Source organism: Poromitra crassiceps, assembly GCF_964638095.1.
Source record: "Poromitra crassiceps genome assembly, chromosome: 11".
NCBI classification, from domain to species: domain Eukaryota; kingdom Metazoa; phylum Chordata; class Actinopteri; order Beryciformes; family Melamphaidae; genus Poromitra; species Poromitra crassiceps.
The window spans coordinates 46,954,687-46,968,171 of NC_139643.1; the positions used below are offsets into that span (position 1 = coordinate 46,954,687).

Genomic DNA, 13,485 nt, shown 5'->3' on the forward strand with positions numbered 1-13,485 from the left:
CACAAAGAACATTGTGCATTTCCCAGAGCGAGAGGAGGTGAGTTGTGTGTCGTTTATATGCGGCTGCAGTCGAGTACGTTACATCTTGCCTCCGAGGTGGTTTCACTGTACGTTCCCTCTCTTCTCTTGGCTGTCTGCAGCTGCTTATAGCGTTTGAGTGTCATGTGACCGTTGAACCGAGGTGAACGTTCACTGAAGTATAAATGCAACACCATGAGCGACACTTTATTTTTCGTCTGCGACCATGTGCTGAGCGACACTTTCTAATAAGTAAGCAATGTTGAGTTATTATGGACAAGATGGCCTATATGGGAGATGAAATGTTTGTTTGCGAGCTAACACCACTGAGTTTTTATGAATCCAGGTTGTCATCGCTGAGCTGACGATGCCGCCTGCCAGATGGTTTATTACCCAGAACTATCTAGAACTCGTCCTTGGAAAACTGGTTCGAGAAGACATGTTAAAAAAAAAACCTGGCAGGTGATTGGATGAGCCACCTGTCTATCACGTCTATCACAGGCTCGTTTCTCGCTGTCGTCACACCTAAATCCCGCCCGCGTAGTTGCCTCTAGATGCTGATTGGTCCGGCCCACCGCTTGGACGGAGTTAAACCGATAGCTTGGCTTGCCGTGGCAAGATAGATTTCTCGCGTGATCTAATTTAGCATGATGCTGCTTGAGGCCAGTATCTCTAGCTAGTAGTCTGTGCATGCATGCATTTTGTACATTTCACAAGAGGAGAGACTGCCAGTGCTAGCAGACCATATCAAGTCTGTTTGTTTGTTTGTGTGTGTGTGTGTGTGTGTGTGTGTGTGTGTGTGTGTGTGTGTGTGTGTGTGTGTGTGTGTGTGTGTGTGTGTGTGTGTGTGTGTGTGCGTGCGTGTGTGTGCTTGTGTGTGCGCGTCCGTCTGTAAACAAAATTGCTACCCACAACCAAATGATCTCAACAACATTGATTACAGATCAAAGCCACGCATTTGCGCTTGTTTTGGTCTCCTTAAATATTCCAGACCTTCACACTAACAAACTCTTCAAACATCTTGCCAGTACACCACATGGTGCCACTTTCATTGTCCCAAAGGAAATCTAGTTTGTGACACCAGCACAGAAATCAGCACAGAAACCAGCACAGAAATTAGCACAGAAGTCAACAAACACAGAAATCAGCACAGAAATCAAGCACAGAAACCAGCACAGAAACCAGCACATAAATCAGCACAGAAATCAGCACAGAAATCAGCACAGACATCATCACGTGTGTCGTTTTTAACATCACGCACAAGAATGGGCAACATGCAACACGTTCACAAGTGAGCTGCCTGTTAAATGATCAGTCCAGTCGCTCTCTCACGGGTAAAAGCAGCAGAAGATTTGCCAAATCTCCTCACAACCTGGGCACATGTGTGTGTTATCACTTTCTCATAGTGCTGCCTGGGACGTTGTGTTTACAGAGCTATCAGCAAAATGTTACCAGCATGAAACTGCAGACAGGACCTGATTACAACATTGCCATCAATAAATCCTTCATGTGTGGAATGTCAAATGTAACATTTCAACATTCTTCTCAGTCACTTGAATAATCAAACACAGCGTTGCAATTTGGAGTTTCTCAACCAGTGAGTTACGACCTATGATTGAGTCGCAGAACCGTTCTGAGAGGGGTGTTATAATATGTCCCCGTGGAAAAAATCCTCACGTTTTACATCAGCACCTACTCCATTTTCCTCAGAAATTCTGAGAGAATTATCAACCTCCAATAAGTATTTGTTCATATATCAAAGTTATGTTAAGTTAAAGGCCGGCTTTACCGTGGGGAATATGAATATATATTAATTCTTAAAAAATCTTAAATTTCGAATCCGTTGAAATTTTTGAAATTGCTTGTTCACAGCCAGAGAAAAAAAAAAAAAAAAAAAAAAAAAAGCCTCCAAATTGCAAGGCGGACTTGGCCCAGATGACGCGAAACGCGTCACCTGGCCCAATTTTTTTTTTTTTTTTTTTCTCTGGCTGTGAACAAGCAATTTCAAAAATTTCAACGGATTCGAAATTTAAGATTTTTTAAGAATTAATATATATTCATATTCCCCACGGTAAAGCCGGCCTTTAAGTTAAGTTAAGTTAAGTTATCCTTTATTTATCCCCATGGGGAAAGTCATCCTCTGCATTTAACCCATCCTCTACTAGGAACCTTCCTAGAACTAGGATCTAGGGGTGCTCCAAAAAATCGATTCTGAAAGGATCGCGATTCTTAATGCCACGATTCCTGGATCGATTCCAAACTCCCAAAAATCGATTCTTCTTTGTATTGTTTTTTTTTTTTTACAGTGCACCTGAAGGCAACATGCAAGATACCGGCTGAATAAGTGTCCAAATGTTCATGTCATTTGTGTACTGTACTGCCACGGTGCCACCACCTCTTGCACTTAAGAACTCTGGTTAATGTATTCCCCCGAAAATCTATAAATCCTTCTCAAAGTCTACAGATGCCCCCCAGCCTATAAATCCATCTTATCTGAAGAACATAAGGGGGGAATTCCCCCCTAGTTTGCAAAATGAATTTAGGCCCTGACTGTAATACTTCAGAAGTTGAATTTGAAGTTCAGCATTAATACATTTGTCATTTTTTGTCTTAGATTTACCTTTGTGTGTTATTGCAATATAAAACTACATAATTGAGAATCGATTCTAGATTCTGGAATCGAGAATCGTTGGAATCGAGAATCGATTCTGGAATCGGATCGTGACCCCAGGAATCGGAATCGGATCGGATCGTGGCTTAGCCGGATCGGTGCACCCCTACTAGGATCCCACACGAACACGGGGAGAACATGCATCTCTCTCTCTCTGTACGGGTGTTAAAACTGCCCGCTGTTTTCTCATCGCTGTCCACCGGATGCTGTCTCTCGGACAGGACAAGTCTCACTTTTGTCTCTCTTTGTTTGCACGTCCCCATGATGACTTACATGCGGTGCCAACCAGGCCTCCCACAATGCATCAGTAACTGCATGCTCAGTCTCTGCCCTGGCCGGGGGGGCACTCATTTGTGAATAGAGGGAGGGTCAAACAATACAGCTGAGGAAGGGAGGAAGGCCTCTCCTGGCTATTCACTCATTTGTGTTTTAGAAGAGCTTACTTCACTTAGCAAGATGGCAGCCTGAATACTAATTAGATAGGGGACATATATTTTCTAAAAGGACTCTCGTTCTAAAACGACTGGGACAGCAGTCGTTGGGACAGCGGTCGTTGGGACAGCAGTCGTTGGGACAGCAGGGGGAATTGGCCAAAAGTACAATTGGGGAGAAGATGGGAGAAACATCTGGAAAACAGAGATCTCCATTACTGCCTCAGTATGGATGGAATCACATGAATGCAGAAACACTGCTCGCAGGTACACTAAGAACCTTAACTAAAAACATACTGTAGGGAGGAATGTAGCAGCTTCTCTGACAGCTCCAGTGAGAAAGGTGCACATGTATCTTTGCATACTGCCCTCTAGTGTCCTGTGTGTATAGTGCACAAACCCATCTGTGCTGGTTTGTGAACACAACAGAATCCCCTTTCCAACACAGACCAGCATCAGTATGGATGTGTTTGATCACAGAGGTAAACACTATTCCAAAGGCTGGACATGTAGCACTGCTAAGCTAACACTGAGTCATTTGAAACGTCAAATGAATAATTGATCAGAATTTAGAATATTCATAGAAAAAGAAAAAAATGTTGAAAGTAGTTCTAAATAATTCACCTGACTTTGTTACAAGCAAAGCCTGTGATTGCTTTATTTTCAACAGAGTCCCTTGAAAACGGCACTTGCACAGTAAAGCCTTTTCACGGGGGTCATTTTGTGTCGAAAAGGCAGAATAAACACAGGCGCAAGGAAAACACTAGTAATGAGGGTTTCCAAATTCCAATCATGGAAATTTGAAACCCTCATTAGTGTTTTGCTTGCACCTGTGTTAACCCTGCCTTTTCAACACAAAATGGCCCCCGTGAGAAGGGTCTATTAAAAACGTATTGTACCATGTTAACAAAGGCACGAAAAGTATGAAACATTTCTGTATATTTTACGTTTGTATTTTAAGCATATGGCTTTGATACAGATTAATGAACTATGTACAAGTGCAACAGTTACCAGCTTAATATTATGTGAGGTTCAGTTAGCTTTGCACAGAAACAGCCGGTAGAAATACTTTTTACTTTTATAGTTGATTAAATTTCAGAGCCTGTAATTTCTTACTTTTACTTGAGTAAACAAGTTGGGGGGGGGAATTTTCCCATCTCTGACACTTATTAATCGTCTACAAATGTATATTAATGTTTTATAAATAATTAGTTAATCATTATAAATTACTTGAGACCTAACGTTATTATAAAGTGCTAACGGACTTTCAAATGTGTATTTTTCGTAATAGTTTATCATGGACCAATGACCTTTCACCCTTCTGAACTAGTTCTAAATAGACCTGCAGACATTGTGAAGGCTTGTAATTCCTGTCAAGCCTACTTGTGTTCACCTGACTCCACCAGATGAGGGCGGCATACTTGTGTAGCCTCTTTGGCCAGACTCCTGCAGGACAAGAGGTACTATGGGAGTGTGAGAGGTGAGAGAGGGCAGACCCTGGAGGATTGCAAAGACACGCCCACCCAGAATAAATCAACCAATGAGCAGACTAGTAAATCATAAACTCGTTAAGACTATTAATTAAACTGCATCATTGTATTATTGGTTTCAATGGACAGAGATGTGATATTTACATTTTGTACATACAAATCTCACACTTTGGTAATTTTTCACAAGCACTTGTTTGTTGTTCACTCTATATTACAGTCATTGGAGGAATTGTGAGGAGTTACAGCTATCTGGTGAATAAACATGCATGTTAGCAAGCTACAAAATCCCAGCAACACTATTGTTCAACACTATTTAGCGTTGGCCAACTACTGAGAGTCTCTGCCGCCTGATCACAAATGGTCCTGCCTCCTGTCACAAGGCTAAAGAATCTGACCGGGGCCATTATGGCAGCGATCCAACGGGACAACATTAAAGCAGTCCTTATCTAATAATAACAGACAACATTAAAGCGGTCGTTATCAAATAAAGGCATGCTGCTTATGGTTAGGAGCACTAGTCTTGACAATAACAATAACAGTAAATCAAGACATTTCAGCAAACACATTTCAGCCAACATTTCAATAGCCAGAAATAGATTTCCATGATATGGCGCTATCTCCCCTAAAGTGATTAGAGACACAAAATCCGACTGTTGGCGTGTGTATGCAGAGAGAGACAATATCCAGTCACTGCTGTAGTCTCAGGACACCGCCCCGCCCGATCAATATGGGGGGGGGCGGGCGGGGTGGGGTTGTGGGGGTGCTGTTTGTGGTCTGAGCACGACGATCTGAACTCAACACCACAGTGCAGTAAGTGCTGAGGCAGCAAGTCACACAGCATATATCAGCTCTGATCCAGTAGTCAGACAGTCACCAGGACCTGCAAACTCTGATGGACAGAGAGGCACTCCGACAGGTTGATTAACTCCCCTGAGGGAAATGAATGACCATAATGAGAGCTGTTATTCACCTCCTGTAGAAGAGACAGACTGTCTTGACAGACTAACAGCTGTGGCAGAGCTTATCGCTGCAGCCTGCTTCCAGTGAGTCACTATAGCTCTTTGACCAGAGAGACGATCTCTGGTTTGAGCAGGTAAAACAGCCGGCGTTTTGAACAGGAAGTCATAACACAAACGGGTCAAGTGGGCGGGGCTACATAAGGTGAATAAGATAATATTATGTACCTTACATATTCACTTTTTATTCAATGGTACTTGACGAGGATTGTAGGAGAAGGCACACATTTGTGACACTTTATTATATATAGGCTACCTAACTTCTATTCTATTTTATTGTTTTTTTAATGGTCTATCCCTATGCTTCGTATAATGACTCTATGTTTATATTCTTCCCTATCTGAGTGTGAGCAACTGTAGCATGATGACTCAATGTCCCCTCTGGGATCAATCAAATTATTCTGATTCTGATTCTGATTAATAAGCTGGTGACATACATAATGTATCCTCATTATAAATGTCAGGGTCATAATATTCTATAACGAGCCATTTAAATTACCCATCTCTTCCAATAGCTAGAGGTGTGTGTGTGTGTGTGTGTGTGTGTGTGTGTGTGTGTGTGTGTGTGTGTGTGTGTGTGTGTGTGCGTGTGCGTGTGCGTGTGCGTGTGCGTGTGCGTGTGCGTGTGCGTCTGCGTGTGCGTGTGCGCGTGCGCATGATGGCATTCAGTATGCTTGACATTTGTCCTTGAACTGAATGGGACTTGACCTAACTTGACCCGACCTGACCTGGGATTTTGTTCAGTTAAAATACAGGTTCAAATTATCGAAAAATACAGCAGCTATTTGCAATCAGAAAAGTATTCATGAAAAGATATATCACTAAGATTTGGTTTGGAATTGGAGGAGATGGGACAGATTTAAGGCTTTCTCTCTGCATGTTGTTGACATGTTTGCTTGTTAGCGTTTGTGTGTTTGTAGCCTGCTAGCTGACACAGCATTTGCATCGTTGTTCTGGTTGAAAAGAAAGGATGTCATCAGCTGTTTGGGCATGGGTCAAGCAGCTATGGTTAAAGATACTGTTGGAAATACTGTAGTCAAATTCATAAAAGCTTATATGTTTTGGAAATGGACAGGTCAAGTCAAGTCATTTCAGGACTCAAGCAGGGTGCACTTAGAGTTTCAGGCCTTTTCATAACATATCGGATTGCTATGTGAGTTTGTAGCATGCTAGCCGACATGATGGTTGCTAGTGCTGCTCTGGCTGAATGCAGATAAATTATGGAAAAAAATGTTTATCTTATGTTTAAAAAGGAGTTATAAATCATATCACAGTATAAATATGGTAGCAGGAGTGATACACCGCTCTTCATATAATTGTTTGCTGATACAATTTAGCTGATACAACTGAACTTCAGTTGCCTGCCTGTTTCAAGCCGGCAGGATCGTCTGTCCGGTTATTGTTGTTGAGATCAACACAGCGAAGTATAAAATGACTGAGTCGTGCTGGGAACTAAGGGATCAGCTGGAGCGTGGGTGCAGAAGATTTGAGCTGTTTGGTGTTGAGAGTGGATGTTGGGGGGAGGAACATTCTGGGATGCCAGAAACATGAGCCTTCTGGAGGTGCAACTTGTGGGCAAAATTCAATGAAACATCTGTGTTGCCCGCACTCCAACACACATCTCTCTGTAACCTTTCAGACAGCCCACAAACTACACATATGTAGAATATCAACGTTTCTTAATCATAATAATACATTGCATATCACATTTCTAGATACCGGTATGTGAACATTAATGTTATACACGTCAGAGTGCTATTGAAAGAGCGCGGTGGCCAGTAACGGTGTTATGGTCGGGGTGGATGGAGGGCAGTTACACTTGCCTGTATGTCATACCAGAAACCCGGGTTCAATTCCCACTCATAGTCACAGCTTTTCCAAAGTCTACATTTCAACATTTAATGTTTTTGATATTTAAGCATAACCCAAACCTTAACCCTCACCTTAACCAAGTTGGTTTACTTGCCTAAACATTACCGAGATGTTTTCCTTGCAGAAATATAAGCAAAGTTGTTTGCATTCAACGTCGGAAAGGCAACAAGGTTTTCAAATGAACTGCCATTTTGTTTCAAATTCACGATGATTGTAGACGTAAAACGCAGACATTTTATTCTGCAGATTGGGTTGCATTGACATTAGGTGGCTGGTGGATGGCGCTACCTGTCTGATGGTCTGGTGGTTGATCCATAGCCTGTTCTCTATAGTCATCATGTGGGAGTTAGTGCATCGTTATTTCCTCTTCCTCTTCCTTCTGGTTATCGACTGGATAATGAAGAAGACTACGACGGAGGAACGGGATAAAGTGGACACTCAGCGAGATGACCTCGACTTCGCCGACGACCTTGTCTACTATCTCACAGCCGACAGCAGATGCAGGAGAAGACAACAGCACTGGCAGGCACCTCATCACAAGTAGGCCTCGATAGAATACCGCAGGGATGACGTATCTTTGTAGGCTTAACCAGAAATCGCCGCCATTTTGGTTCGTCAGGGAAAAAGTCTATGGGGGAATTTGGGTTCAGCAGGATAATCTTCACAAACTTTGATCACTTTTATGCCTTTTGAAGCATTTTTTTTTTTTTAACACGTTCACTGCCAATGGCGAGTTGACTCGTCAAAAAAATTCCAACGGTTGACTGCCAATGACGAGTTGAGACGTCAAAAAAAAAAAAAAAAAATTTTTTGACGGTGCTACGTGGATCAATGCCCCCCACGTCTCCTATAAAAATATTGGAGCGACCGAACGTGTACAACCCATTCCACCGACCCACTAAGTGGCGACAGTGCTCTCCATTCTAGAGGAAGGCAAGCAAAAAGCAGTGTGAGGAAGCCATTCTCATGAAAATGGATTGGCGAAAACGCTTTCGCGCTTGGGAGCTGGCGGTGGGGTTTTGCAAATTTGCATAATAGATTACGGGTGGAACACACTTTGAAACACGCAGCATAAATAAGACCAGAATCGCAAAAGCTTCATCAAAGCTCTCAGAACCCCAAGAAACGAGCAAGCCCATCCATCCAGACTTGCCCAGCGGCCGCCAGGCAGACAGGCACAGCAGCAGCAAAGCAGTGAGCCTGGTGACGCGAGGTTACAGCAGCAGCAGCAACGAGCTTGTGACACGCCCGCTGCAGCCAAGAAGAACACACACGGAGGGAGGAGTTTGAAGGAGAGGGGTGTTTCCTGCTGTTATGGAGGAAATTACTGTTCAAAACTATTGTTTAGATGTCTGACGTCTTACTGATGCCAAAAATGAATGGTTAAAGTGACTGTTCTATCGAATTTCACAAAAAGCCGTTTATCTCAGAATAAATTTACAGACGCTGAAACCATGCTGTATTCAACTGCTAATGCTTACATAACTACTAACTCTACAAACTAACTCTTTTAGACAGAGAAAGCACACATTCTATTAGTTCTTTTGAGATATTGTGTGTTCACAAAATCCTAACAGAAACGAATCCTCGGCTCTCGAAAGATGAGCCAGAATCCTCAAAAAAACCCTCTGGCAGAAGCTAACTACAGTTTTGAAAAACGGCTGGCAGTGAATGTGTTAAGTAAAAAAAAAAAACATAATTTACGTTCCAAAAGTCATAAAAGGGATTCACGTTTGTGAAGATTATCCTGCTGAACCCAAATTTGCGTTCCCATAAACTTTGGGTTAACCACAGATCTTATTTTATGCATTTAGGTGAAATCCCCATTCTAAATCCCCATTCACTTTTCCTCTTACGACGAACCCGGAAGTATACTTCTGGACTCATTCCTGCAGTGCTTTATATCCATAAAGGGAAAACTGAAGTCCTCAAAGTCAACACAATCCACAAAGCCCCAGTGGCCCTGGAGGGAACAGCACTTGAGGAAGTAGAAGCCTTCACAGGCAGGAGCGACACAGATGCAGACATCAGAGACAGAATCGGCAAGGCAAGAGCTTCATTCATTCAATTGAAAAACATCTGGAGTTCCAAAGAAATCAGCCAGCGGACAAAGCTCATCAAGCCTGTACTCTACTCTATGGATCAGAGACATGGAGGACAACAACCAAGACCACAACAACGTCCGAAAGTGCAAAACATTCATTAACAGCTGTCTGAGACGCATCTTGAACGTCCACTGGCCAGATACCATCAGCAACAACAACAACAACGAGCTCTGGCAGAGAACAGGCCAACAACCTATGGAGGAGGAAATCAAGGGAAGAAGATGGGGATGGATCGGCCACACACCAGCATCACCAGGCAGGCCCTTAGATGGAACCCACAAGGCACACGAAAGAGAGGCTGGCCCAAGAACACCTGGGGCCGGTTGCACCAACTGGTCTTACGACTGGTCTTAAGCTGCAGTAAGTCGGTCGTAACTTTACGACCTAAGGCTGGCTTTACACGGTGAAACTTGCACGCAACTTTAGTTGCATGAAACTTAGGTGAAACCAAGTTGCAAATGAATTGCATGGTATAAATCCTCCTGCAACTCACTTGAAACTTCTGTGAAACTCAGCCGCGACAGTTGCAAAGCTCTCAACTTTGTGGAACTAGTTTCATGCAACAGCCAATCAAAATGCTGATAACCAGTCAGCTGATCACGTAGGCTCTGGCTGTCTGAATCAGTGCGCAGTCTCAGAAGACATCTATATGTCAATATCCATTTATAGTCATAGCGCCCCCTACTGGCAACACAGAAAGTGGTTTGTAACTCGGCCGGACATGGTCCCACGCGCACCAAAATCCACATGTTTGATGACCATCCCAGCCTGAAGACATGTAGATGACCATTTGGAGTGATAGGCAGAGCGCCCCCTACTGGCCACACAGGAAGTTGGAGTAACTCCATTGTAGATTGTCCAATCTGCTCCAAACTTGTCATGCATGATAAGTGTCCATGCCTCAAGCCATCTATATGTCAATATCCATTTATAGTCATAGCGCCCCCTACTGGCAACACAGAAAGTGGTTTGTAACTTGGCCCTACATGCTCACACGTGCACCAAACTTCACATGTTTGATGAGCATCCCAGCCTGAAGACATCTAGATGACCATTTGGAGCTATAGGCAGAGCGCCCCCTACTGGCCACACAGGAAGTTGGAGTAACTTTATTGTAGATTGTCCAATCTGCTCCAAACGTGTCATGCATAAGTGTCCATGCCTGTAGACATCTATATGTCAATGTCAATATCCATTTATAGTCATAGCGCCCCCTACTGGCAACACAGAAAGTGGTTTGTAACTCGCCCCTACATGCTCACACGCGCACCAAACTTCACATGTTTGATGACCATCCCAGCCTGAACACATCTACATGACAATTTGGAGTGATAGGCAGAGCGCCCCCTACTGGCCACACAGAAAGCGGTTTGTAACTCGGCCGTACATGGTCACACCCGCAACGAACTTCACATGTTTGATGAGCATCCCAGAGCATTGAATGTACTCTGATCCATGCGGAGCCAGGATCAACATGGGTTAAAAATAATATTAACATGTTGTGAAGTATAGTGATCACATAACTGTTCAATGCTATGCTATATATGTTTTAATGATAATCAGTTATCTATATATCAAGCTACAATTTCATACTGTTGTCACAAGGTGGCAACAACGAGCTATTTATTTATTTATTTTCCTTGAATCAATCAATAAATTTGAGAAAAATAACAATGCACTCACCGGAGGCTCATTGGATCAAGCTCCTTGAAAAGTGTGAAACGATCCACTGGTATGTCTTTTAAGTAGCAGTCCTTCACCCACATACGTTTAACTTTTTTTCATGTTGTGTTTTTTCCTCCTCCTCCTCCAACATATCCATGAGTATTAATGCACTAATAGCTCTCTTCCTATTCTCGGGGCCCGGGACAGCCATATTTTATCTCACAAAGTAGCTAGCTAGCTAGCCAACAAGCCAGCCGGTGCCAGAAGAAAAACCGATACAACACCTTCGAGTCCGAATTGATATTTTCCAGCGAGAAAACGATATGAAATACGATACAAAGATGCAGAATGACAATTCTCACTTGAAAAAAGAAGAAAACGATACAATAGATGAAAAATGACCAATCTAGCTAGCTAGTTTTGCTGGAAGAAACTGCCAAGTTGCACGAGACTTGATTATTTTGGAATTGCTTTGTGTAACTGTGAAGTTGTATGGAAATTGGGTTGCATGCAACTTGCAACCTGCAACTAGTTGCGTGAAAGTTTCACCGTGTAAAGCCAGCCTTAGCTACGCCGGTTGCAACTTGCACCAACAGGGCTTAAGCCTTCTTCTCACTAAGACCAGGGGTAAATATTACGCCTCGTCCAGAGCAGGCGTAAGGTGCAGTCATGGGTGCAGTATAGACGGTTTTCACCTGTGTGTTGCGCAATAGCTACAACCCCTCAGCACTCTGGCTGTATTCAGACCCGAGTTATAAACTGGAAACCGGAGTACGTTATAAATGTTATAAATATAGTCACGTTACAAACAACTAACCAACGCTGGGGGTCCGTATGGAAACAGTATTACTCGAAATGGTTAAAAGTTAAATCAATTTGGTCATTCAGTGGTGTTTTACTGCCATGTAAAGTAACTAACGTTAGCCGCTAGCATTAGCCACACTAGCCGACTACCCATCAGCGGAGCGTCATTTGATGTCAGCATACTCTTCTAAACAGGTCGCGTGCCGCATTCCAATGGGCATTCCCGTGCTTTCACATGGACGCGCATCGCTACGACGGGCGTAGTTAAGACCAGACGTAAGCCCTGTTGGTGCAACAGCCGTAAGTCCACTCTAAAGACTGGTCTTAACTAAGACCGACGTAGGAGTTACGACCAGGCATAGTTAAGACCAGTTGGTGCAACCGGCCCCTGGTGCAGAGACCTCCAGACTGACATCAGGTACAGCGGGTTGACATGGAAACAGCTGGAAAGGAAAGTCCAGGACAGACAACTCTGGCGAACTGTTGTCAATGGCCTAATATGCTCCACGAAAAAGGAGCAATAGGCACAAGTAAGTAAGCATCATTATTTTAACTAAATTTGGCCTCTGTATGAATGCTCAGCCTGGATTGTGTCAGAAAATCACTGCGACATCGAATCCCGTGCGTTGGTGAATGAACTTCCTACCTGCGATGCGGATGACGGCCCGCTCCGCCGCGTCCAGCACGTCACAGGAGGCCGACTTGGAGCGCTTGATGCGGTGGTGTTTGGGCAGGTTCCAGGGCAGCGTGTCTCCCGGGGACCCGGAGAAGCTGATGGAGCTCAGATCACTGTTGCTTTCCTCCGACGCGGCCCTGACCAGAGGCCTCCGCTTGGGCTTGTCCCCCGGCTCCTCCATGGCCTGGATGGACCCAGTGGAGAGAGAATGACAAACATGGAGTTACAGAAGCTCTCCACATAGAAGAAGAGAAGAACACAGAGCAGAATAGCTTTGTCCACAAAAACTAGAAAATTGTCTCGGTTACAAGTGTGTAAATTAATCAAAAGCAAATTCAATCTATTATCTATCAGTTCCAACATTGCAGTAAACAAACCACATAAAACACGTTTCATTTAAATGTCATTCCAAAAGCCTATCTATATTAAAAACTTGAATTCATATTTTTTTTAGATTAAAAATCTGATTTTCACACCTGCAACCAGAGAAAAGGAACGAGTTAAATCAGCTGCTGCAGTGCTAGATTGGAAATGCGCACTATTTTTGATTCTCCGTGGCACAGAGTTGAGAACCACTGCTCCGAAAGATTATTAAGGTGATTATTTGGTAGGCAAAAGTTCATAACATGGCTACCAATTTATTCAACATTGATCCAAAATGAAAAAGTGTCACGTCTTTTTTTCGTTAAAGGTCGAAACCTCAATTTGGAGCAGAACTCGTCATTTATCCGATCTAT

General features: G+C 43.4%; 1 protein-coding gene across 1 annotated transcript in view; it reads right to left on the minus strand.

Annotated features, from left to right (window-relative positions):
- The window catches only part of pleca (plectin a), a gene marked incomplete at its 5' end in the record, with an annotated part of 146,662 nt that overhangs the window by 121,143 nt on the left and 12,034 nt on the right, over nt 1–13,485 (minus strand). The window contains one exon of the mRNA XM_083645817.1: nt 12,719–12,932. Coding sequence (XP_083501943.1) covers nt 12,719–12,932 — 214 coding nt within the window. The remainder of the gene's footprint in view (nt 1–12,718; nt 12,933–13,485) is intronic.